Source organism: Lutra lutra, chromosome 4 (assembly GCF_902655055.1).
Source record: "Lutra lutra chromosome 4, mLutLut1.2, whole genome shotgun sequence".
NCBI classification, from domain to species: domain Eukaryota; kingdom Metazoa; phylum Chordata; class Mammalia; order Carnivora; family Mustelidae; genus Lutra; species Lutra lutra.
This window is the reverse complement of record NC_062281.1, coordinates 105,209,066-105,235,823: the sequence shown is the minus strand read 5'-3', so window position 1 is coordinate 105,235,823 and position 26,758 is coordinate 105,209,066. Positions and strand designations below refer to the sequence as shown.

Genomic DNA, 26,758 nt, shown 5'->3' with positions numbered 1-26,758 from the left:
TTCTCTGCTCTAGACATTAGCCATCTTCCCCTTAACAGATATACACATACATTTTGTCATACAATGGCCTCATTTCTCTTATAATTTTCCTGAGAGTTTCCGAAGCCATTATACCACCATACCAGAAAAGCTTCGTGTTTCCAGGCCGTTAAAAGGAAATGACAAATAATAATGTCTTTCTTATCATCTAAAAAGAATAGGAGGCAATACAATTTAGTAAAAAGAACACCGGGCTTCCAGTTCTTCATGTAAGAATCTTGCTAGTCATCACCCTGCCTAATAAGTAAAACACTGAATAGATTGAAAAAAATCAACAATTCTTGGATCCATAAGAGAGGGAAAGACACAGGACAAACCTCAGCCCCCAGGAATGGAAAGACAGACTAGCAAATACAGGGAGTCACAACTTTCCAGAGCAGAGACTCCCCAGCAGAGACTGCTGTGGGATCTAGTGCCAGTGCTGGGCTAGGAAAACCTGAACTGGTATTGACAAATTGCCGAAAGTTCAGTGCTTACAACTCTGAGAGTTAAACAGTCCAGGGGGAGCCATCATAGGGGAAACCCACAATATTGTAAGACTACCTTTAGGAGCTTGGCCAGATTCATACAGTAAACAGGAGAGGAAAATCCCCAGCTTCTGGCAGAAGGAGGAGAAAAGGCACTCTGCCCGTCTTCGTCTTCTTCTTCAGATTTATTTGTTTATTTGAGCGAGAGAGAGAGAAAGAGAGAGAATGTGTATGCGTGTGAGTGGAGTGAGAAGGAGAAGGAAAGAAGCAGAGTCTCCAATGAGTGGGGAGCCCCACATGCAGGGCTGGATCTCAGGACCCCGAGATCATGACTTGAGCTGAAATCAAAGGGAGTCAGATGCTCATTCCACTGAGCCACCCAGGTGCTCCCACTCTGCTCTTCTTAATAAGACTTGCCCTCAGGAAAAGCTAGTTAAAGGAAGCCTGACCAGTTCGGATATTACCAGTGTAATATACCCCATAATATATGGAGTGGTGGGGAGCGGGGGTGCCGGGAAGAAAATACTCAGCTCTAGCTCACTCTATCCAACCTTTTCCACCATGGCAGGGAGGGAAAAAAAAGACAAACAACACTTATAAGTTCATCATCCAGAGGCATAAGATCACTAAAACAGAAATATATCTGGGAAACCCCTATTTGAAAACTAAATAGTGTACTTCTAAATGACCCATAAGAAGGAAGTGAAAAAGTGAAAAAAAAAATGTTAGAAAGTATTTCAAGATGAACAAAATAAAAATACAGCCCCTATCAAACATTTAGGAGGCAGCAAAAGTAGTACTTAGAAATTTATAGCACTAAATGCCTATATTAGAAAAGAGGATTCTCAAACCAATGAGGACCTTAAAAAACTAGAAAAATAAGAACAAATTAAACCCCAAGTAAGAAGGCAGGAATAAAGAATGGAGCAGAAATCAGGGAAATATGAAACAGAAAAATAGAACCAACCTCATATGAATTTAATAAAATTCATAACCAATTAATTTGACTGATCAAGAAAAAAAAGCAAAGACAAATTACCTATGTCAGAAATGAGAGGTGACACTACTATAAAGTCTACACAAAAACTATCAAAGCTTACCCAGAAAGAAATTGATAACCTGAATAGCCATATATTTACTAAGGAAACCGTAATAAAAACGAAACAAAATGAAACAAAACAAAACCCCAACTTCCTATAAAGGAAACTCTAGGCCTGGAGAGCTTCCCTGATAAATTCTATAAAACACTTCAGGAAAAAATAATGCTGATTCTATAAAAACTCTTTCAGAAAGTTTAAGAGAAATGAATAGCTCCCCATTCATTCTTTGGGTGTTAAACTATTAACAAACCTGGACAAATAAATTACAAGAAAATAAAACAACAATAAATAAAAAGGACAATCTATTGTTACCAGTTGGGGTTTATCTCTGGAAAGCAAGATTGGTACGACATCAGAAAATCAATGTAATTCACCAAATTAATAAATTATAAAAAAATGATAGAATCATTTCAATTGATGCAAAAAGAACCTTTGGTAAAAATCCAACATAAATTACTGATAAAAACTTTAAGCAAAGTAGGCCTAGCATAGAACGTCCTCAACTTAATGACAGGTATTTATAAAAAATTACAGATAACATTATACCTAATAGTAAAGGACCTAATAGTAAAGGACTTAATGCTTTCCCCCATGAGATCAGGAATAAAGCAAGTATATACCTTTCCTCTAATTCTAGTAGCATTTTCCTGGAGGTTCCAGCCATTGTCATAAGGCAAGAAAGAAATAGAAAGCATTCAGACTACAAAGGAAGAAGTAAAACCACATTTATTCATTGACAACATGATTGTCCATATTTTAAAAATCTGTTAGAATTGGCGTGCCTGGGTGGCTCAGTTGGTTAAGTGTACAACTCTTGATTTTGGCTCAGGTCATAATCTCAGAGTCATGAGATTGAACACCGTGTTGGGCTCCACGCTCAGCAGGGAGTCTGCTTGAGATTCTGAGATTCTCTTTCTCCTTCTCTCTCCATCCCTCCCATCCCCTCCTCACTTGCTGTCTCTCTCTCAAAAATAAATAAATCTTTTTAAAAATCTGCTAGAATAATTCTAATTTAACTAATTGGAATTAATTCCTATAAATGAGTTTAACAAGGTTGTAGGGTAAAAGATCAATTTATAAAAGTCAGTTATATAGCAATAAATAGAAAATGAAATTATAAAACTACCATGTACAATAGGATCAAATGAAATATGAAATAATTAAGGATATATGATAAAAGATGTGCATGTCCTTCACTCTGACAACTATAAAACATTGCTGAAAAACTAAAGACCTAAAAAAATGGAGAGCTATACCATGTTCAGTGGTCAGAAGACTCAATATTGTTTAGATGTCAGTTTTCTCATACTGATCTATAACTGAACACAATCCCAATAAAAACTGCAGCAACCTTCTATTGGTGAGATAAGATGTCTCCAACATAGGAAATACAAAGCACCTAGAAGAGCCAAAACACCTTTCAAAAGAAAAAATCTGGAGGACAAACACTGTCTGATTTTAGACATTAATTTGTTGCAACAATCAAAATAAACATTGTATTAGTTCAAATATGGAGAGACATCCATGGAACTGAATACAGAATCCAGAAACATACCAACACATAAATAGACAACTGATTTTCTACAAAAGTGAAAAGGCAATCCCATGGAGAAATGACTATCTTTTCAACATATGGTGCTGGAACACAAAGATCTCCATATGCAAAAAAAATGAACACCATTTTTGAAAAAAAAATGAACACATATTCAAAAATACCTCAAAATAGACTATAAGCCTAAATTTAAACCCTAAAGCTATAAAACTTCTAGAAGAGAATGTAAGAGAATATCTTCGTATCCTTGGATAGGCAACTATTTCTTAAATGCAATGCCCATATACACGATCCTTAATGTAACAAATTAACAAACTTTCTTTACTTTCAATATATCAAAGTAAAAACTTCTGTTATATATACACTATTATTAAGATAATAAAAAGTCAGGCAACAAGCTAGGAGAAAATAAAGATAAATCATATTTTATTAAGATCTAAGGGGGCACCTGGGTCACTCAGTCATTTAAGTGTCTGACTCTTGATTTTGGCTCAGGTCAAGATCTCAGGGTTGTGAGATCAAGTCCCTATCGAGCTCTGGATTTAGTGGGAGTCTGCTTGAGATTCTTTCCCTCTCCCACTGTCTTTTCCCCTACTTGCATGTGTTCTCTCTCTAAATAAATAAATAAAAATCTATTAAAAAAGGAAAGAACTTGTACCTAAAATATATGCAGAGCTCTCAAAACTCAATAATAAGAAAACACACAGCCCATAAAAAAAATTGACAAAATGTTTGAACAAGCACTTCATCAGTGAAGGTATATGAGTCGTAAATGAGCACATGGACAGATGCTCAATATCATTAATCATTAGAGAAATGCAAATCAAAACCACAATAAGGTAACACCATACACCTGCTAGAAAAGATAAAATTTAAATGACTGACCACACCCACTGCTGGTGAGGATATTATTGGAGCACCTAGAATGCTCAAATACAGCTGGTAGAAATGTTAACAGTCAAATCTCTTAGAAAAACAGTTTGGTAATCTCTCAAAAATTTAGACATGTATCTACATAGGATCTGCCCATTTCCCTTTCAATATTTACCTAAAAATGAAGCATATGTCTATATAAAGACTTATATTTGAAAGTTTACAGAAGCTTTCTTTGTAATAGCCCCAAACTGGTCATAACTTAAAAGTCCATCAACAGACTAAAGGATAGATTGTGCTATACCCATACATAGAATAATAGTAAGCAGTAAAAAGAACTTCTTTCATTTAGCATAATGTCCTCCAAGTTCTTCCACACTTTTGCAAATGGCAGGATTTCCTCTTTTTGGAAGTCTGAATAATATCCCTTGTGTGTTTGTGTATATATATTTTTTCTTTATTTGTATATCCATTTGTATATCCATATATGTGTATCTTTATCCATGTATATATAGGTATTTTCTTTATCCATTAGCCCACCGAGGGACATTAGGTTACTTCTGTGTCTTGCCTATACTTATGTGAAGAATCTAAAATAGCCAAAATGAATAGAAATAAAGAACAGAATGGTGGCTGCCAGGGACTGGTGTAAAAGGGAAACGGGGCAGTATTAGTCCAAGAGTACAAAGTTCAAATTGTGCACAATAAGTCCTAGAGATCGGGGCGCCTGGGTGGCTCAGTGGGTTAAAGCCTCTGCCTTCAGCTCAGGTCATGATCTCAGGGTCCTGGGATCGAGCCCCGCATCGGGCTCTCTGCTCAGCAGGGAGCCTGCTTCCCCCCTCCCCCTCTGCCTGCCTCTCTGTCTACTTGTGATCTCTCTCTTGTGTCAAATAAATAAATAAAATCTTAAAAAAAAATAAGTCCTAGAGATCTACTGTACAGCATAGAGTCTGTATTTAATAATCTTGTGTTATATACTTAAAAATCCATTAAGTGGCTAGATCTTAAATGTTATCACATAAGTAAATAAATGAAGAGGGCAGGGGGAACTTCTGGAAGTGAAGGATAGGTTTACAGCATACATTGTGGTGATGGCTTCAAGGATTTATACTTATTTTCAAGTCTTGTCAAGTTGCAGGTGTTAAATGTATACAGCTTTTTGTATTCTAATTATACAATCAATAAAATGGTTTTTTAAAAAATAAGAAGGATTGTTACACAAAGCGACATGGCTTAATCTCAAAATAATTATGCTGAGTGAAAAAAGCCATACAAAAACTAATAGATACTGTATGATGCGGTATATAAAATTCTTTTTTTTTAATGTACTCTATAAGATTTTGAAAAATGCAAACTCATAGCCTAAAAGCAGAACAGTGCTTGCCTGGGGATTGAGGAAGGGCAACAGGTAGAAGCATGAGAGAGAAATTACAAAGCAGTACACCCAAAAACTTTGGGGGCTGTTTTTATCATCTTGATTAATGATATTTCACTTGTATATTCATTTGCCAAAACTTATCAAATTGTACACTTTAAATATGTGCAATGCATTATGTATCACAACATTTTTTCCTTTTTTTTTTTAAAGTGGCATTAGTTTCTTCAGGAGACTACTAAATAGGGCATAAGGAGGGAGAGATGAAGTACAGACTACTCTCTCAAGCAGTTTAGTTTTAGACTGGAAGAGGGAGACTAAAATAACCAGATAGAAAGTTGGGTTAATGTACTTTAAGATGGGAGGAGCTTAAGTATATTTATTTGCCACAGAAAAGAAGTAAGTGGAGAGAACAGAGTTGAAAACGTAGGAGTCAAGAGTCAGCTGATTGTGGGCTGAAAAACCTATGAAGAAAAAGAAGTCTTGAGAAGGAGGAATCTTACAGGTACACAGGCAGGTATATGTTGTTTTGGGGGTGGAATGTGCAGGACTGGACTAAAGAGTCGGTAGAGTTTCAGTTGTTCATTCTATCTCTTCAGTTTTTGGAAAGAATGAGGTATGAGAGGGGTGGGATACGAAAGAGGAAGAGTGGAGTTTTGGAAGACCCACTGGCCACAGCACTGGCTACAGTGGTTGGAGAGAAATTTCCATCTAGGAGCATTCATCTGTAATAGAATGGCAGACCATAAATATTTTAAGTCAACAAAATAACTATCATTTATTCATGTACACAATGGATTATTATCTACTAGTTCTTCCCTGCTCTCTCTGCCCCTAACCAAATTTCACTTATGTAGTAATCTTTCCGCTGAGCCCATGCCCTTTTCCCTCAACACACATTTTAACAAACTCTTTAATTTTATTGGGAAATACTTCTAACATACACATGAAAATAGAGAATACTTTAGTGAACAGCAATGTTCTACCGTCCAGCTTTATCAAATCTCAACACTATACCACACTGCCCTCACCTAACACAATCCTTAGACCAAATACAGGGTTACTGGACAAGAGAGTGCAGATATCAACAGGCTCACTTACTTTTCACATTTCATACATTTCATGAATAATGCCCAGAGCACCTCTGAGAACTTCAGCATTTCTGTGGGTAGGCACAAATCAAATATGGCCAGAAATGGCCACTGGCAAGCTAATTAGGTGGTTCCCCTGAAATGAACCATTAACTGTTAAAGCAATGCAAATTAGATCACACCCACAGGTCCTAGGTCTGGAAAAAAATGCTCTGGCAAAGTACGAATTTTTAATAAAAATGGTAATTATGATTCACAGCACGGATCCTATTTTTCTTTAGCATTCTTAGGTTCACTGCCATTTGGCATTGGTAAACATGGGAAGGCTAATAAAAAATATTTTTCCCCACCTCATGTAAAATTTCTGAAGATGAAAGCACAAAGTCAGTTTCTAAAGAAAGAGCTTTATTCTTTAAGCAGCCATAAATCATCCATTAAGTAGAAACAAAAACCAAACCAAACCACAGTCCAAATGACAGAGATATTACCTGCCAGAACAGACTGTGGGCATCTCCTCTCAGAAGTTCGACTGTATCCCCTGCCTGGATATGCAGTGGGGGTCCTTCATGAAGAGCTGGGAGTGGTACTCCTGTATAGTTCTTAATGACCTGCATCTTTGGTAAGCCTGAAAATAAGCAACACAACTTTTAAAATTCAGAAAATAATGACATGTGAAGCCTGAATGTACTTTAAAGTAAGAACAAGGCCATTAACATTATCAAGGTTTAATAGCACCAAGGCCACGAAAACATTTGAAGTAACGACAATGGAATGCTTGTCAACCTTCTTATTATTTGAGAAGGTAATGGAATAAGACACATATTTATCTCCTGATCCCTTACATACTTTTCCTCTCCCTCACCATCAATCTCTTTTTAGTTGAAAAAATATTTCTTTCAGCTGATGCCTGCTTCATAAAAAACATATCACGTACAGTTTAATGGAAAAGAATCAATTTTTTCATCAACTCTATCCTTTCTGCCTATTACTTTCCTCTTGGGCACTGGCTGATTTCATCACTAAGGAGGCTCACCCTTTCTGTGTATGTATCACAGTGCCCAGTATAAGGCTCATATCTTAAGGTTATCTTTGTAATTCAAAAGCAAAATGGTGATGGATGTGCCACTGCAATACTTAAGGCATTTATATGGAGAAATTCTTCAGGCTCAAATTTAGGCTTGCAAAACAGACCCAATAAAAGGAGCATGTCTAAGCCAATAGCATAAACAACACTTGAAATACAGATCCATCCTTTTTCTTTGTATTTCGAAGAACGTGCAATGAAGATCTCAGTTCAATATTTCATTTTTGAGAACAGCTTCAACTGCATCCAAGTCTAACTATACCAATCCTGGTCACAAATGGATAACTTCACAGTCACCTTTTCATTTATAGATGAGATGCTCCCTCCTGTGAGAAAGAACACTCAAAAACATGACATTTGGTGCATATTCAGGGACTCGAGCCATTGCTTATTACACATGTCAAGACTTTTTATTCCAATGATTGACCATGGTAAAGCTGCAACTTGCTGGAAATGCTATGCCCAATAGAGTAGGAGAATGTGTGGTGGTCCTTCAGTTCTAGATGTCCAAGTTACCTAGAAAAGGTTGTCCAGTTACACAGACCTCAATACCTACATGAAATGCTCCTGCAAACAATTTAATAGAGTCCTCATAATCCTCTTTCAATAACCATCCCAGATGGAAGAAAGCAAGTAGAGCTGTAAATTAGGCAGAACTGAAAAGCGTTAGTCAAGACCTTCTTATCAACTCATCCATCAGAAGGCAGGAGGACTGAAAAACGTTGGACCCTTCACCCCAATTTAGCTGCTGTAACTGCTGAGGCATGTTACGAGTTGCTACATCTCCCCTTTGCTTCAGTTCTTGTGCCCCAGAACCCCTGGAGGGATGACTTTCATCCCACATCTTTCATGGAGTGTTTCCCGACCAGATGCCCTTACACAAACAGCAGACTTGATTGTCTTTCCCAAAAACAACACTCGACAGAACTCTTCTCAGTCAAGTGTTTTTCAGACTTGCTCTCAACACAGTATATGCCTTGAGTAGAGAAAAAAGCTTATTTTATGTTTTCTATCAAGTTGCTATTGTTTATTTTATATGAGACCTAAATATTTCCTGCACACAACTGATATAGTTATTCCATGCTGGGGGGCTAGAGTTGTGGTTAGCCTCAGTTTTTTTGTTTGTTTGTTTTTTAAAGATTTTATTTATTTATTTGACAGAGAGAGAGAGAGATCACAAGTAGGCAGAGAGGCAGGCAGAGAGTGTGGGAGAAGCCGGCTCCCTGCTGAGCAGAGAACCCGATGCAGGGCTCGATCCCAGGACCCTGAGATCAAGACCTGAGCCGAAGGCAGAGGCTTAACCCACTGAGCCACCAAGGGGCCCCTAGCCTCAGTTTTGTTGAACATTCTTAGAACAGGAAAGCATTTCATTAGTAGGCTCCCTTGATAATTTGTTTTTATGTCAATTTTAAAATAAAGGCTAAAGACAAGGAATAAGAGTTTTTAAACCTGAAATAACTGATGTGGCCTCAAAGACTGGGACCAGTGAAATGCTTGGAAGGGCTCTGACCTTTCCTGCAGTAGATCCACAAAGACAGAACCAAGCAGTGCCTGATGGAAACAATACATCTGTGATTGCCAACATGCCCAACGTAGTCCATTCTCAAGAACATGGCTGAAAAACCATAAGGTGTCTAAAGAAAAAAAATTAATTACATCTCACCAACCATATATAAATTAGGGGTTAACATATGGCATACCCAGGTGACAAGGCTGTGAAATGTAAGACATGGAACAATGCTGCCTTATTTATCTTTTTTGATGGACTGGAATGCCCATTACACACAGCCTACTAAAATCCTACTTAAAATTTGAAGTCTTACATATATTAATATGCTCTGGTCAGGAAATGAGGCCTCAGTAGTCTTAAAGCTTACTTAGAACTAAGTTGTCTTTGAAATGATGGACTTGGTTTTTTTTAGTCTTACTTATTGCTAAATTTTTCATTTACTGCATCTCTTCTGCTATAACTTTCTTCTTGGTTATGAACTTCATTTGGGAAGTTGATCTAGTAAGCACACTAGCATAGGGTATGTTGCTGACCTCATTCCTAAAACTGAATTGTGTGCTCTTTGCCAAGAGTGATGGTTAAGCCCGGGTAATAGCCAAAAAGACATTGTTACTAACTTGAATTCGGCCATAAGTGACTTTGAAAATACAGCATTTATTTGATTCACATTTTTTTTTTTTTTTTTTTTTTTTTGTGTGGGATGAGTTAGGAGTTTATAATGGAATTTATATTTTTTAGTCATTTGTTAGAATAATCTCTGGCTATTTACTTCTGATAGGTCGGCACTTCCCATTTCAGGATGATCTGTCATCAGGTCAACAGGGCTCCAGAGATCAAAGAATAAAAGGGATCCAGCAAGGCCACTGTGACATAATGAATTCTGACACCTTGACCTTGCCGCTGGTGCTTGCATATAATAGGAGTGCTAGGATACTGGTGTTCGGAATGGCTTATATTCCTCCTTTTTATAAAAAGAAAGAAAAGAAAGAAAGAAAGAAAGAAAGAAAGAAAGAAAGAAAGAAAGAGAGGGTGGGCAAGACAGACAGACATGGTAACATTGCTAAGAAGGTGAACATAATCCCATTAATGGATAGATAAAAATGCAATTAAAGTAAGAAGAGAGATTGGGTTAAACTTCATATCAGCACTCAACCATCAATATAATTGTTAACACAGTCTAATGCCAGGCAGGCATTACACCTCATAAATGAGATCAAGAATGGAGAAGAAATTAGATTTATAGATCCTCATATTTCAAATAGCCATTTAGTGTTGATTTACTGCAGGTTTTCCTCTCTCCTTATAAAATATTCCTGACAGGTTCTTTTTTTTTTTTTTTTGGCTTTTTTAAAAAATTTTAAATTTTTTAATTTTTTATTAACATATAATGTATTATTAGCCCTAGGGGTACAGGTCTGTGAATTGTCAGCCTTACACACTTCACAGCACTCACCATAGCCCATACCCTCCCCAATGTCCATAACCCAACCACCCTCTCCCTACCCTCCTACCCCCAGCAACCCTCAGTTTGTTTTGTGAGATTAAGAGTCTCTTGTGGTTTGTTTCCCTCTTCCTGACAGGTTCTAAACTCTCTTTAAAAATGTCCAGTAGAGAACATTCACTACATGATACTATACACCCCAATGAGTTATCGTTGGGGTGTATAGTTTATTAACAAACTCTATCTAAAATTTACTCCAAAATCTCTGAGTTACTTCTCTCCATTGACGGGCCTCCTTCCATCTGGAGTTATGCTGGAGGTGGCAAATCTCCTTTTTATACATTAGCCTTTCAAAATTTGTTCAGGCTTAAAATCCCTAGTTATTCATATTTTCCTTTAGCTATCTATACGTCAAGGAATTCTAAAATGCAAAGCATTATAAATCTACAAAAGTAGATGACAGTTTTCCTCACTAACTCTGATCAAACAGAAATAAATATCCAAAAGTTATTCTAAAAACTGATTTTAAAAATATTAAATTCCATTATATTATAAAATTACAACTCATCCCAGAAAACAGCTTCTTTCCTCTTGGGTAACACAGACCCAAGCACTGTTCAGTTTCTTTCTGCTCCAGAATAGCATTTATAGTGCATAGACTGGTATAGTTACAGAGTTGCTCATCAAAATCTGAAAATTTATCATGCAACTACCTGCAGATATTAAATGCAAAAAGTCATATATAATTCCAACATGTACAGTTAAGCAATGTAGGAAGTTCCCGAAACTTTATATAAAGACTTATCTTTATCTAAAGGAATATAATTAAGATGGCTAAGACTAATTAGTGCTCCTGCCAAATGTTATTTTAGCTTGTTTCATTCCCTACAGCAAATACGTTGCTGTGCAGCTAACTACATCCTTGATATATAACTTCTGGACAGTTTTGCCCTTTAACTTTTGTTCACACTAGTCATCATACTTAGTCTTAAATCAGACAAGGTTCCCAAGTCATCTTATGCATGAATTAACAAACTGAAGAGTCGGCAATATTAAAATTATGGCTATACTCCAGTACCAGTCATCAGGTTCCAGTTAAATAAAACTGAAGCCAATGTAATTACAAGGCATGCTAGAGCTTTCCAAAACAATATGCAAGTGAAAGGGGATCTGAAGCAAGATTTCCTTCCAAGTTTGAATCCAATGCCACTAAGAATGACACATGCCAAGAAATTTTTTAAAAATAATTTTTTAAAGTTAATTCTAAGCAGAACCCTATCTAAAAGTTTGCCAGATATAAACTATTTCATGAACAATTTTCACATAAACCCTCAAAATTCAATGAACAGCCTACTGTACCACTATAAACCACTTGGCTTCTAAGAAGAGTGATGGCCACAACATAGATTAGTGTTTATACACAATGCTGATATCACTGTCCTAACGCAACGGGCTTCCCCGGGACAATAACTTGGAGAAGAGTTAGATAAATGGGCTGTCAGTAGGGTGCTGGCCTTTCACCTCTGAGGCCTAATTTAAAAACTAAACACAGCCACATCAAAAAATAATTACTTCTACAAGATGTCGGAGAATATATTGATTTACCCCAGGAAGTTGATTACAAGCATCACATATTCATTCCTTCCTTCAATGTCCTGAGCACCCCATGAGTTCTGGGCATGGTGGATTGACAACCGAGCAAGGACATGCTTCCTGCCCTCAAAGAGCCTACCATCTACTGATGAGGCAGGTGAACTCAAACATAATACAACTGGGCATAGGCTCTGGTCCAGCGGGAAATTTTTCAAAATATGCCTGTCAATAAAAATTTCAGGGAATGTATTTTGTTAAGTCTCTAGTAGAACCCTGAAATCTACTTTTATGTTGCTATAAGTTTCCAGGTGTGGTTTCCACATCCTAGCTAGGTTTAGAAATCACACTTTGTGGGTGCATGAGCAATTCATCATGACCAACAACCAGTGGTTCCAAACATGCTTTTGAAAAAGCTGCAGCGAAAGAACACCTTGCCAGCTAAATCCTCTTAACATTAATGTCTGGGCTCTTCCTGACAGAAGTTCACAATCGAACCATCATGTCTGGTGACTAGACTGAGCAGAACAAGCAGCGGGCAAGATAGGTAGCTAGGATGCTGGGCTTCCCCGCCTACCACATCTCCAACCAAGCAGTGCATTTCCACTGACTTGTTGGTCTTCATAGAGAAGCAAAAGGAGGCTCAAAATGGAAACCATCTGTTACAACAGAAACAGACAATTTGGTGGAAAACAAACTGGTCTAAAGAACTAATTGTTCACAAAGGGAACACTCCCTATCAATGACTTCAAAAATTTTCACCCAGAGAAGGCTACTCTTTCCTTTTAAAAACAATGATGAATCAGATGAAAGAAATAGCACTGTCATTCCTCATATAAAAACAAGGATCAGACAGAGATAGTTCCTCCACTTTATAACACTGACTACTCACTCTTTGGCACTACTTACAGGAGCATTAGTAAATCAGGGGTGAAATATATGATACCTTTTGAAAGTTTTTTTTTTTTCCCCTCCACTCACTAAAAAGATTTTATAGGCTACCAAACATAAAACTCACTACAAAATTTCACGTTATTTTAAAATCCACACAAATTTAATATTCTGTTCCACCAAATATGTGTGTTCTCGTGAAAAGAAAAGTTTTCCTAAAATCCTTAAGTAAGATTAAAACTCTACAAGAATGTGCCATTTGTCAGATCCCTCAAAAATGACCCCTGCCCAGGGGTGTGAGGAGTCCAGTTAAAAACAACTTGAGCGGAGGAGTCAAGATGGCGGAGAAGTAGCAGGCTGAGACTACTTCAGGTAGCGGGAGATCAGCTAAATAGCTTATCTAAAGATTGCAAACACCTATAAATCCAACGGGAGATTGAAGAGAAGAAGAACAGCAATTCCAGAAACAGAAAATCAACCACTTTCTGCAAGGTAGGACTGGCGGAGAAGTGAATCCAAAGCGACGGGAAGATAGACCGCAGGGAGAGGGGCCGGCTCCCAGCGAGCGGCGGAGCAACGGAGCACAAAATTGGGACTTTTAAAAGTCTGTTCCGCTGAGGGACATCTCTCCAGAAGCTTAACTGGGGTGAAGCCCAGGCGGGGTCAGCGCGGCCTCAGGTCCCACAGGGTCACAGAAGGATCAGGGGAGTCTGAGTGTCGCAGAGCTTACCGGTATTAGAACAGGGAAGCCGGCTACAGAGACAGAGCCGAGGAGCGAGCTCTAAACTCGGGGTTACCTTGAACCGGTCACAGGCTCAGTCAGCTCGGAGCGCGGCCAGAGGCCAGGGTGCCGGGAGTCATTGGGTGCTGTTCTCTGAGGGCGCACTGAGGACTGGGGCCCCGGGCTCTCGGCTCCTCCGGGCCGGAGACCGGGAGGCCGCCATCTTCACTCCCGTCCTCCAGAACTCTACGGAAAGCGCTCAGGGAACAAAAGCTCCCGAAAGCAAACCCAGCAAACCCGAGCAGATTACTCAGCCCGGCCCCGGGTAAGGGCGGTGCAACTCCGCCTGGGGCAAAGACGCTTGAGAATCACTACAACAGACCCCTCCCCCAGAAGATCAACGGGAAACCCAGCCAGGACCAAGTTCACCTACCAAGGAGCGCAGTTTCAATACCAAAGAGATCTGCGGAATTCCAGAGGAGGAGAAAGCAAAGCATGGAACGCATGGCTTTCTCCCCATGATTCTTTAGCCTTGCAGTTAATTTAATTTTTTTTTCTCTTTTTCAATTTTTTTTCTCTTCTTCTGCTAAATTTTTTAAACTTTTACCGTTTTCTTTTTTTAACGTTTTTTAAATAGTTTATCTAATATATATATATATATATATATATATATATACACATATATATATATATTTCCTTTTTATATTTTTTATCGGCTTTCTTTTTTTAATAGTTTCTTTTTTTTTTTTCTTCTTCTGAACCCCTTTTTATCCCCTTTCTCCCCCTCACAATTTGGGATCTCTTCTGATTTGGCTAAAGCATATTTTCCTGGGGTTGTTGCCACCCTTTTAGTATTTTACTTGCTCCTTCATATACTCTTATCTGGACAAAATGACAAGGCGGAAAAATTCACAACAAAAAAAAGAACAAGAGGCAGTACCAAAGGCTAGGGACCTAATCAATACAGACATTGGTAATATGTCAGATATAGAGTTCAGAATGATGATTCTCAAGGTTCTAGCCGGGCTTGAAAAAGGCATGGAAGATATTAAAGCAACCCTCTCGGGAGATATAAAAGCCCTTTCTGGAGAAATAAAAGAACTAAAATCTAACCAAGTTGAAATCAAAAAAGCTATTAATGAGGTGCAATCAAAAATGGAGGCTCTCACTGCTAGGATAAATGAGGCAGAAGAAAGAATTAGCGATATAGAAGACCAAATGACAGAGAATAAAGAAGCTGAGCAAAAGAGGGACAAACAGCTACTGGACCACGAGGGGAGAATTCGAGAGATAAGTGACACCATAAGACGAAACAACATTAGAATAATTGGGATTCCAGAAGAAGAGGAAACGGAGAGGGGAGCAGAAGGTATATTGGAGAGAATTATTGGAGAGAATTTCCCCAATAAGGCAAAGGGAACAAGCATCAAAATCCAGGAGGTTCAGAGAACCCCCCTCAAAATCAGTAAGAATAGGTCCACACCCCGTCACCTAATAGTAAAATTGACAAGTCTTAGTGACAAAGAAAAGATCCTGAAAGCAGCCCGGGACAAGAAGTCTGTAACGTACAATGGTAAAAATATTAGATTGGCAGCAGACTTATCCACAGAGACCTGGCAGGCCAGAAAGAGCTGGCATGATATATTCAGAGTACTAAATGAGAAAAACATGCAGCCAAGAATACTATATCCAGCTAGGCTATCATTGAAAACAGAGGGAGAGATTAAAAGCTTCCAGGACAAACAAAAACTGAAAGAATTTGCAAACACCAAACCAGCTCTACAGGAAATATTGAAAGGGGTCCTCTAAGCAAAGAGAGACCCTAAAAGTAGTAGATCAGAAAGAAACAGAGACAATATACAATAACAGTCACCTTACAGGCAATACAATGGCACTAAATTCATATCTCTCAATACTTACCCTGAATGTTAATGGGCTAAATGCCCCAATCAAAAGACACAGGGTATCAGAATGGATAAAAAAACAAAACCCATCTATATGTTGCCTACAAGAAACTCATCTTAAACCCGAAGACACCTCCAGGTTTAAAGTGAGGGGGTGGAAAAGAATTTACCATGCTAATGGGCATCAGAAAAAAGCAGGAGTGGCAATCCTTATATCAGATCAATTAGATTTTAAGCCAAAGACTATAATAAGAGATGAGGAAGGACACTATATCATACTCAAAGGAACTGTCCAACAAGAAGATCTAACAATTTTAAATATCTATGCCCCTAACGTGGGAGCAGCCAACTATATAAACCAATTAATAACACAATCAAAGAAACACATCGACAAGAATACAATAATCGTAGGGGATTTTAACACTCCCCTCACTGAAATGGACAGATCATCCAAGCAAAAGATCAACAAGGAAATCAAGGCCTTAAATGACACACTGGACCAGATGGACATCACAGATATATTCAGAACATTTCATCCCAAAGCAACAGAATACACATTCTTCTCTAGTGCACATGGAACATTCTCCAGAATAGATCACATTCTTGGTCCTAAATCAAGTCTCAACCGGTATCAAAAGATTGGGATCATTCCCTGCATATTTTCAGACCACAATGCTCTAAAGCTAGAACTCAATCACAAGAGGAAATTTGGAAAGAACCCAAATACATGGAGACTAAACAGCATCCTTCTAAAGAATGAATGGGTCAACCAGGAAATTAAAGAAGAATTGAAAAAATTTATGGAAACAAATGATAATGAAAACACAACGGTTCAGAATCTGTGGGACACAACAAAGGCAGTCCTGAGAGGAAAATATATAGTGGTACAAGCCTTTCTCAAGAAACAAGAAAGGTCTCAGGTACACAACCTAACCCTACACCTAAAGGAGCTGGAGAAAGAACAAGAAAGAAACCCTAAACCCAGCAGGAGAAGAGAAATCATAAAGATCAGAGCAGAAATCAATGAAATAGAAACCAAAAAAACAATAGAACAAATCAACGAAACTAGGAGCTGGTTCTTTGAAAGAATTAATAAGATTGATAAACCCCTGGCCAGACTTATCAAAAAGAAAAGAGAAAGGACCCAAATAAATAAAATCATGAATGAAAGAGGAGAGATCACAACGAACACCAAAGAAATACAGACAATTATAAGAACATACTATGAGCAACTCTACGCCAACAAATTTGACAATCTGGAAGAAATGGATGCATTCCTAGAGACATATAAACTACCACAACTGAACCAGGAAGAAATAGAAAGCCTGAACAGACCCATAACCAGTAAGGAGATTGAAACAGTCATCAAAAATCTCCAAACAAACAAAAGCCCAGGGCCAGACGGCTTCCCGGGGGAATTCTATCAAACATTTAAAGAAGAACTAATTCCTATTCTCCTGAAACTGTTCCAAAAAATAGAAATAGAAGGAAAACTTCCAAACTCATTTTATGAGGCCAGCATCACCTTGATCCCAAAACCAGACAAGGATCCCAACAAAAAAGAGAACTACAGACCAATATCCTTGATGAACACAGATGCAAAAATTCTCGCCAAAATACTAGCCAATAGGATTCAACAGTACATTAAAAGGATTATTCACCACGTCCAAGTGGGATTTATTCCAGGGCTGCAAGGTTGGTTCAACATCCACAAATCAATCAGTGTGATACAACACATTAATAAAAGAAAGAACAAGAACCATATGATACTCTCCATAGATGCTGAAAAAGCATTTGACAAAGTACAGCATCCCTTCCTGATCAAAACTCTTCAAAGTGTAGGGATAGACGGCACATACCTCAATATTATCAAAGCCATCTATGAAAAACCCACCGCAAATATCATTCTCAATGGAGAAAAACTGAAAGCTTTTCTGCTAAGGTCAGGAACACGGCAGGGATGTCCGTTATCACCACTGCTATTCAACATAGTACTAGAAGTCCTAGCATCAGCAATCAGACAACAAAAGGAAATTAAAGGCATCCAAATCGGCAAAGAAGAAGTCAAACTATCACTCTTTGCAGATGATATGATACTATATGTGGAAAACCCAAAAGACTCCACTCCAAAACTGCTAGAACTTGTACAGGAATTCAGTAAAGTGTCAGGATATAAAATCAATGCACAGAAATCAGTTGCATTTCTCTACACCAACAACAAGACAGAAGAAAGAGAAATTAAAGAGGCAATCCCATTTACAATTGCACCCAAAACTATAAGATACCTAGGAATAAACCTAACCAAAGAGACTAAGAATCTATACACAGAAAACTATAAAGTACTCATGAAAGAAATTGAGGAAGACACAAAGAAATGGAAAAATGTTCCATGCTCCTGGATTGGAAGAATAAATATTGTGAAAATGTCTATGCTACCTAAAGCAATCTACACATTTAATGCAATTACTATCAAAGTACCATCCATTTTTTTCAAAGAAATGGAACAAATAATCCTAAAGTTCATATTGAACCAGAAAAGACCTCGAATAGCCAAAGGAATATTGAAAAAGAAAGCCAAAGTTGGTGGCATCACAATTCCGGACTTCAAGCTCTATTACAAAGCTGTCATCATCAAGACAGCATGGTACTGGCACAAAAACAGACACATAGATCAATGGAACAGAATAGGGAGCCCAGAAATAGACCCTCAACTCTATGGTCAACTCATCTTCGACAAAGCAGGAAAGAATGTCCAATGGAAAAAAGACAGCCTCTTCAATAAATGGTGTTGGGAAAATTGGACAGCCACATGCAGAAAAATGAAATTGGATCATTTCCTTACACCACACACGAAAATAGACTCAAAATGGATGAAGGATCTCAATGTGAGAAAGGAATCCATCAAAATCCTTGAGGAGAACACAGGCAGCAATCTCTTCGACATCAGCTGCAGCAACATCTTCCTAGGAACATCACCAAAGGCAAGGGAAGCAAGGGCAAAAATGAACTATTGGGATTTTATCAAGATCAAAAGCTTTTGCACAGCAAAGGAAACAGTGAACAAAACCAAAAGACAACTGACAGAATGGGAGAAGATATTTGCAAATGACATATCAGATAAAGGGCTAGTGTCCAAAATCTATAAAGAACTTAGCAAATTCAACACCCAAAGAACAAATAATCCAATCAAGAAATGGGCAGAGGACATGAACAGACATTTCTGCAAAGAAGACATCCAGATGGCCAACAGACACATGAAAAAGTGCTCCATATCACTCGGCATCAGGGAAATACAAATCAAAACCACAATGAGATATCACCTCACACCAGTCAGAATGGCTAAAATTAACAAGTCAGGAAATGACAGATGGTGGCGAGGATGCGGAGAAAGGGGAACCCTCCTACACTGTTGGTGGGAATGCAAGCTGGTGCAACCACTCTGGAAAACAGCATGGAGGTTCCTCAAAATGCTGAAAATAGAACTACCCTATGACCCAGCAATTGCACTGCTGGGTATTTACCCTAAAGATACAAACGTAGTGATCTGAATGTTAAATGTTTATAGGAGCACCCGAATGTTTATAGGAGCAATGTCTACAATAGCCAAACTATGGAAAGAACCTAGATGTCCATCAACAGACGAATGGATAAAGAAGAAGTGGTATATATACACAATGGAATACTATGCAGCCATCAAAAGAAATGAAATCTTGCCATTTGCGACGTGGATGGAACTAGAGGGTATCATGCTTAGCGAAATAAGTCAATCGGAGAAAGACAACTATCATATGATCTCCCTGATATGAGGGAGAGGAGATGCAACATGGGGGGTTAAGGGGGTAGGAGAAGAATAAATGTAACAAGATGGGATTGGGAGGGAGACAAACCATAAGTGACTCTTAATCTCACAAAACAAACTGAGGGTTGATGGGGGGAGGAGGGTTGGGAGGGGGGGTGGGGTTATGGATATTGGGGAGGATATGTGCTATGGTGAGTGCTGTGAAGTGTGTAAACCTGGCGATTCGCAGACCTGTACCCCTGGGGATAAAAATATATGTTTATTAAAAATAAAAAATTAAAAAAAAAAACCAACTTGAGCTATCACAACATCTTCTTTGAAGATAGAAAAAAGAACACAATCACATGATTTCAAAGTAAGAACATTACCACCTACTCGAACCACCTCATCTTCTACCATATAAAACTAAAATCCAAAGTGGTAAATAAAAATGTCTGAGGTCAACAGCTGGCTAGAAGCTAGAACCCCATACACCAACTTCAGTTCTCCTGGCTGAAGGCTTGTCATTGTCTGGAATCTGCAGGGACCAGGACTGTGGCAGAGAAGAGGTCTCCTGTACATGTTTGGGGATCATCTGAATCCCTGTTGGGTGTCCAGCATTATCCTGGGGAGCAGGAGAAGAGGTAGAACTGTCTTTCAAGTGGTCAAAGACTGTGTGCTCCCCAAGATTAGGTGAATTCTAGGAGGAAGTAGAGAGTCCTACTGGTTTATTCTAAAGACAGGGCTTCAAATCTCCTCAATGACCAGAACAAAATGCCCTGGACTCGACAATCAAGAGTACTTTCAGTGCCTGATACGTCCACACACAGTTTTGTGGACCTGTGGACAAGTAGCCACATGTGGTTCTTTCTACAGAAAGTTTTAATCACATAAACCACATCATTCTGCTATTATGACAGCACCTGAGTACCTCAGGGAGGTTAGTGATTAAGCCAAAGGTTGTAATAAAGCTGCTGAACATGTGAGGAGGCTTGAAAGAAGACAGTCCAAAGGGCCAGTCCTCAATGGAAGGTGAGAAACAAGCCAATCATATTTGCTCCTATAGAACATGAAAGCAGGACGCAGATATATCCAGTCAGCAGGGAACCATGGTTTCTGACTCCTGACAAGAGGTGACTGGCATCACTAGTTTCCAGAACTGTTGGTCCTGAAAGAATACCATAAAGCCTGTTGAACTCCTCCCCTTCATGGCAAGTACTGAACCCTGGAGTGACTACTGATAAGATGTCCTGGGCCATTTTCTTACCATTCTAGCAAAACCCCTCCCCCCAAAGCAACAGAGCATGTTTCTTTCTCGCAACCACACTGAACCTTTAATAGTCCAGTCCTTAAGGATATCTAAAGGATAAGACAAAATATAAGCAAAAATGGTTAAGGGCACTTTGCAATAATATAGTTTTCATTTTTTTTCAATGAGTTCATTCATTTATTCAACAAATATTTACAAATCTTCCATGTGCAGATACTGGCCTAGGTATAGGGAATGCAGCTGTAAATAAGACTGACATGTTCCCCTCTCACAAAGTTCATATTTTAGCAGAGACAACAAACATAAAAACAAATGGACTGATGTAATACCAGATAGATCTATTATAAGGAATCATTTAGAAACAGGTATGGGATTAGAGAGTGACCAGGTTATGGTAGGGCTGAAGGTGGGAGGTTTCTTTAGGAGAAGAAATCCTAAGGCTGAGGAGAAAGAAGTAATTATTTGGGAGGGGGTGTGGGAGGGTTGGGTTTAACAGGCAAGTTGAACAATAAACATGAAGTCTGAGACTGAAAAGAGCTTGAAGTACACAAGGGACAGAAAAGTGGTCAGTGACATTGCATGAAAGCAATTAATGAAATTCAAAATGGATATACGTAATCTTGATGGTCTACCTTATTTTATCACTCCTTTCACACATATATCCCCTTGAAAATTTTTTAAAGAATTTTTTTTATTTATTTGACAGAGAGAGAGAGACCGCAAGAGAAGGAACACAAGCAGGGGGAGTGGGAAAGGGAGCAACAGACTCCCCACTAAGCAGGGAGTCCAAGGCGGGGCTCAATCCCAGGACCCCAAGATCATGACCTGAGCCAAAGGCAGATGCTTAATGACTGAGCCACCCAGGCACCCTATCCTGTTGAACATTTTGAAATCTATTGAATAGGTCAGAGGTGCTTATTAACACTCCACATCTTCTTGCTGGCATCTACTTACTGTTGTCTGCACACCCAGATCATGCCACCCCCAAGAGGGGAACAATGTGACTTACTCCTCTTGTTCTTTGAGACTCACACAGCACTCCTGCTGAGAAGCCTACTATCATTCTCTTAAGTGTGGGTTAACTGCCTTAAACAGATGGTCCCTTAGATGCCCATACGCACCACTCTACCACCACTTATTGCATGAAAATTACTCAGCCAGTACAAAACATACACACTAGGGGAGAAGCATCTTTCTATGTAGAGTTGATATATGCTGGACTGTGTCCACCTTGGTGACAAAGATTAGATTCTTTATCTCAATGAATTCTTTTGGAAGAAAGAAAGAAAAATAGTTCTTTCTCTTTCCCAGGAGCCATCTTTCCAAACATGCACATATACACTTTGGATCGCACCTCCAAAATGGCTCTCTCGTCAATCATTTCTTTCCATCTTTATTACTACCTCGCAGGTCAAGCATTAGCCTTCAAATTGACCTTTCCTAATCTACTCTTACAATGCTCAACTGTCCTTCACACAGCCATACTAATGACTTTTTAAAAATATAAATTATATAATAGCATTATCCTATTTAAAATTCTTCCCACTGCACTGAGAATTAAATCCGAGCTCTTGGACCAAACCTACTAGACCATATATTTCCTGGCCCCTGTTAATGTTCCAATCATCTTGTTCTAGTTGCATACTTGCATACTCTTTTTCACCATAACTGGACTTCTTTGTATTTGCTTAAACACCTGAGCAAGTGCATACACCCAAGACAGTCTTTATTATGAACACTAATTTGTAATTCATACAGTGATTTGTTTACCTCTTCGTCTCCTCTCCTGTTCTATATATTTGTATTCCATAAGTCTGCATAATCAACATTTTCATAATCAAATTTAACTTTTAATAATAAAAATGTTCAGTTTTTGTTGGACAAACTACCACTTCGTAACTAGTTTTGACTTGCTTTTAACTGTATTCATTTGTGTTTTTACTTATAACTATCAATAGGCTACATGTAACTGAAATTTTGCAGGAAATGAAATTTTTAATGTATAAAATTGTGAACATATTTCCTAAAAGTCCTTAATAATGATTCTTTTAATAATTTGTATTCATCCTAAATAAACTTGCATCATTTATGGGAAAAATACTTCATTACTATATGCTCAATTGCTGAGTTGGCATAAGATAACACAAGTTCTGGCAAAGAAAGTAGCATATACTTTCTAAAATAGTATGTTCTAGTCTCATCTTTCCATTCCCCTGGACCTTCTTTATTATTCTCTTTTCTCTCAACCTCTCTCCTTCCTGTGATAAACTTGCTTGAGTAGTAGGGTACAAATTTAGTTGTATTCCCAAAAGATTCAGATGTGTGCAGATATGGTTTATTGATTTATAAGTTACAATGAAGAGCACGTGTAATTGGTGTTACTGACTGGCAAACTTTGAGAGAAAACAAAGGTCTCTGGACCATCACTTCAATATGTCAATTTGTTTTGTTTTGTTTTCTTTGTTTTTTTGAGGCCAGGAGCCCTTAGATCAGAGACCTACACTCAACAGATCTACATAAAAATGCACACAGATTGCACAATCTCTTTACCTTCTTATAAACATTCTTCTGTAATAAACTTCTGAAATAGGACAACAGAAGACCAGGAGAGCCATTTCCTCTTTATAAAATGGCACTATACTGAAATTATTAACTTGGAAAAATGTCCAACCTGCTAAGTCTTTAAAACTTGCATGAGCCCACTTCCAAACAGTACCCACAGCCATCCCAACATCTGGCAGGTAGCTCTGAGGTTTAGTCTCTCCCCTGTTGTTACCTTGATTTTTTTTTCCCTTCTTAACTTTTTGTGAAATGAAAAAGTGATTCAAGTCAGATACCACTTCATTACAAATCTTACAAATTTGTATGTGAGCAGATTGAGTAAATAAACGTATCAGTTTGAAATCAAATGAATGTATAACTATTGCTTAAAACCAGTGATATTTCATAGGAGGCAGCTAGCTGTGTATCTTCATTTGAATGTGGTAGAATTTTTGTGTATATTCCTTTTCACCGGGGCCAAAGATCAATAATCGACATATTTATAGAAGAACATACATACACTGAAAACATTGTCCCCATCTCAGGAACATTCCTTCTTAATACTATCTATAGTAAGAAGAGAGAACGATAGCAGAAACCACACTGTGTTGTGTATTCTTTTGAAATACCAGCGTTCCGACGATGGAGCTAGACTATGGACACTATATATTAGCATGAATAGTGAATCTATAAAAGAAAGTTCTTAGGATAATTTAGTCAAACATTTTCATTTACATATGAAACTATGTGCATTTCCCACCAATGCACATAACTAGTTAAAAGCAAAAAATGATGTTCTTCTTAACACCAATCTATCACCTAAGTAAGGGTGTGACCCTGGGTTGATTAGGAAAGATAAGGGAAGATTATGGTAAGGTTATACATGATTATTTCAGATCTTAATACTTAATGAATAAATCACTACCTTTCCCCCACAGAACCTGGGAAAAATCAGATTCAAAATATTCCAGTGGGAATGCTAGTAAGCAACAACAGACCCATCAAAGTATTATAGGAAGTGCAGAGATTTCACTTCAAAACCTCTACAGCCTTGGGATTATCATACTGGGAGTGTATATTTCACCTCCACCCAATAATTTGATTAGGAATACTAAAAAATTAAGATATTTGCCTATAAGATTTTGTCTTTTATAATCTTTCAATGTAAGATATTTGGAAATCTAGGTAGAATATACTGACTTCAGGGATTGTGTGTGTGTGTGTGTGTGTGTGTCTTGCCCTTCCAACTCTTCATTTTTTTCCCTCCTTCTCCTATCAGTTCAATACTATTCTCTACCTGGTCTTTTTCTTTTTTTTTTTTTCCTGGTCTTATTTTCCTTAAGGTTAGTCTTATTCTCTCCTTGAATTTTTAGCTTCCTATCTTTTTTATCTAACCAAAAAGCTTCTGTCACCAACCTTAGGTATCAGAATTGTTATGGTTTCAACTTGTTAAATTTAGCATAATAAGCTATTTAAAGGGTTAGACACGCAGTTGCTTCCAATCATCTGAAAAATAATAAAAATGAAATGGAACTCACATCCTAAAGATATAATAAAAAATATAAAAGTGGTAATTATTAAAATGTAGAGTGTAGACTACAAAGAAAACTACAAATGTTAAAATATTAAGAAATTGTACCAAGAAGTTATGAATCATCTAGAAGGCATTACACTGGTTAAAATGGGATTATGCACAGAAAATATACTAAAATAGAATTTTCTGTTTGCCTTACTTCTCAATCAGTAACACTTAACACAAAGTTCACATGTAATTACAGTCTACAAAAACACCTCAATATAACACATAATTTACTAATAGCACACTTAATTTTTAAAACCAAACCACTGATTTCTCACTAACTTTATACACCAGGAAAAACAGCTGACCCTAAAAATGATCTTCTCCTGAGTTCTTGGATGGAGTCTGATCATTTCATTTATACATTTCTTGCTCCTTAATTAAGAAAAACTCCTCTAGACAATGAACAAAATGTCTCTTTCTGGGGCTCCTGTGTGGCTCAGTAGGTTAAGCCTCAGCCTTCAGCCCAGGTCATGACCTCAGGGTCCTGGGATCGAGCCCCACATTGGGATCCATGCTGGGCAGGGAGCCTGCTTCCCCTCTTCTCTCTGCCTGTTGCTCTGCCTACTTGTGATCTCTCTACTTCTGTCAAATAAATAAAAATCTTTAAAAAAAAAAGTCTCTTTCCTTGCCAATATCTTGGTTTTTATCTCATCATAGAAGTGTGATATATCCTGGGTTGGACCATAGGAACTGGCTGCTGTTGAGTATTTTGTAAGTACAAAGGGCAATTTTCTATGGTTGTACCTAATATGTACCAAAATAATTATTTCAATATACATGCATTGAGTACCTAATATTAACGAAGTCAGAACAAAGAGGTCTGGTTGAGCTCAAGTATGGCAACAAGCGGCATAACCCTGTGCAGAAAAGAAATCTATATATGGGCATCGGCTCTGTGGGGCAACATAAATTAGTAATTCTGTGCAATAAATTCAATAAACATTTGTCGAAGTCCCCGTTTCCATCTCCCTTGGAGCTATAACTCTTTTGAAAACCTAGTTACAGAATTTGATTTTAAGTTCCAACAGTAAGGATATCCTGGTTTGTGTTTTGAAGCTAGGAAATAGAATTTGTGACAGTAGAGATCCTTTTCTTTTTTTCTTGTAAAAACTTTTTATCTCTATATAGAAAACTATATTTTATTCATTACAAAATCCCAAAAGAATTATTTTTGTCTTTAGAGTAGACACGGTCTAAATCGTTCATCTTTCTTTTATTAACCTCAAGCACAATGCTTGGCATGTCGTTAAAACCCGGTAACAAGGAATGATTTAATTTTCAAGAGAATTTTTTACTTTATGAATGCTGAGTGTTAATTTTAAAATAAATATAAATGCAAATGGATAAAGATGTGAGATATTTACATATATAAAATGGAATATTATTCAGCCATCAAAAAGCATGAAATGTGGCCATTTGCAACAATGTGGATAGAGTTAAAGTGTATTATGCTAAGTGAAATAAGTCAGTCAGAGGAAGATAAATACCATATGATCTCACTCATGCGTGGAACTTAAGAAAGAAAACAGGGGAACATATGGGAAGGGGCAAAAGAAAAAAGGAGAGAGGGAAACAAGCCATAAATGACTCAACAATAGAGAACAAACTGAAGACCAATAAATTTGTCCCCATTAAAAAAGGTGCTCATTGTCAGATAGTTACTTTGGGGAGAGAAATTAAAACAATGAAATGGCCATCTATACTCTGTATGTTGACAAAATATTGTAAATCAATAATGCTAAACACTGTTTAAGATTTAAGGAAACAGGAGATTTTTTGAACAGGACCTAACAAACAAAATGTTACTATCTATTGACTCTTGTTTCTTCAGATTGCATAAATTTTTTGCCTTTGACTACTCTTTTTTTTTTTTTTTAAAGAATTTATTTATTTATTTGTCAGAGAGAGAGAATGAGAGAGAGAGCACAAGCAGGCAGAGTGGCAGGGAG

General features: G+C 37.7%; 1 protein-coding gene across 3 annotated transcripts in view; it reads right to left on the bottom strand.

Annotated features, from left to right (window-relative positions):
- VAV3 (vav guanine nucleotide exchange factor 3) overlaps nt 1–26,758 on the bottom strand; it is a 373,454-nt gene that overhangs the window by 57,860 nt on the left and 288,836 nt on the right. For all 3 annotated transcript variants that reach the window (XM_047724317.1, XM_047724316.1, XM_047724318.1), the window contains exon 20: nt 6,986–7,122. In XM_047724317.1, the coding sequence (XP_047580273.1) occupies nt 6,986–7,122 (137 nt within the window). The remainder of the gene's footprint in view (nt 1–6,985; nt 7,123–26,758) is intronic.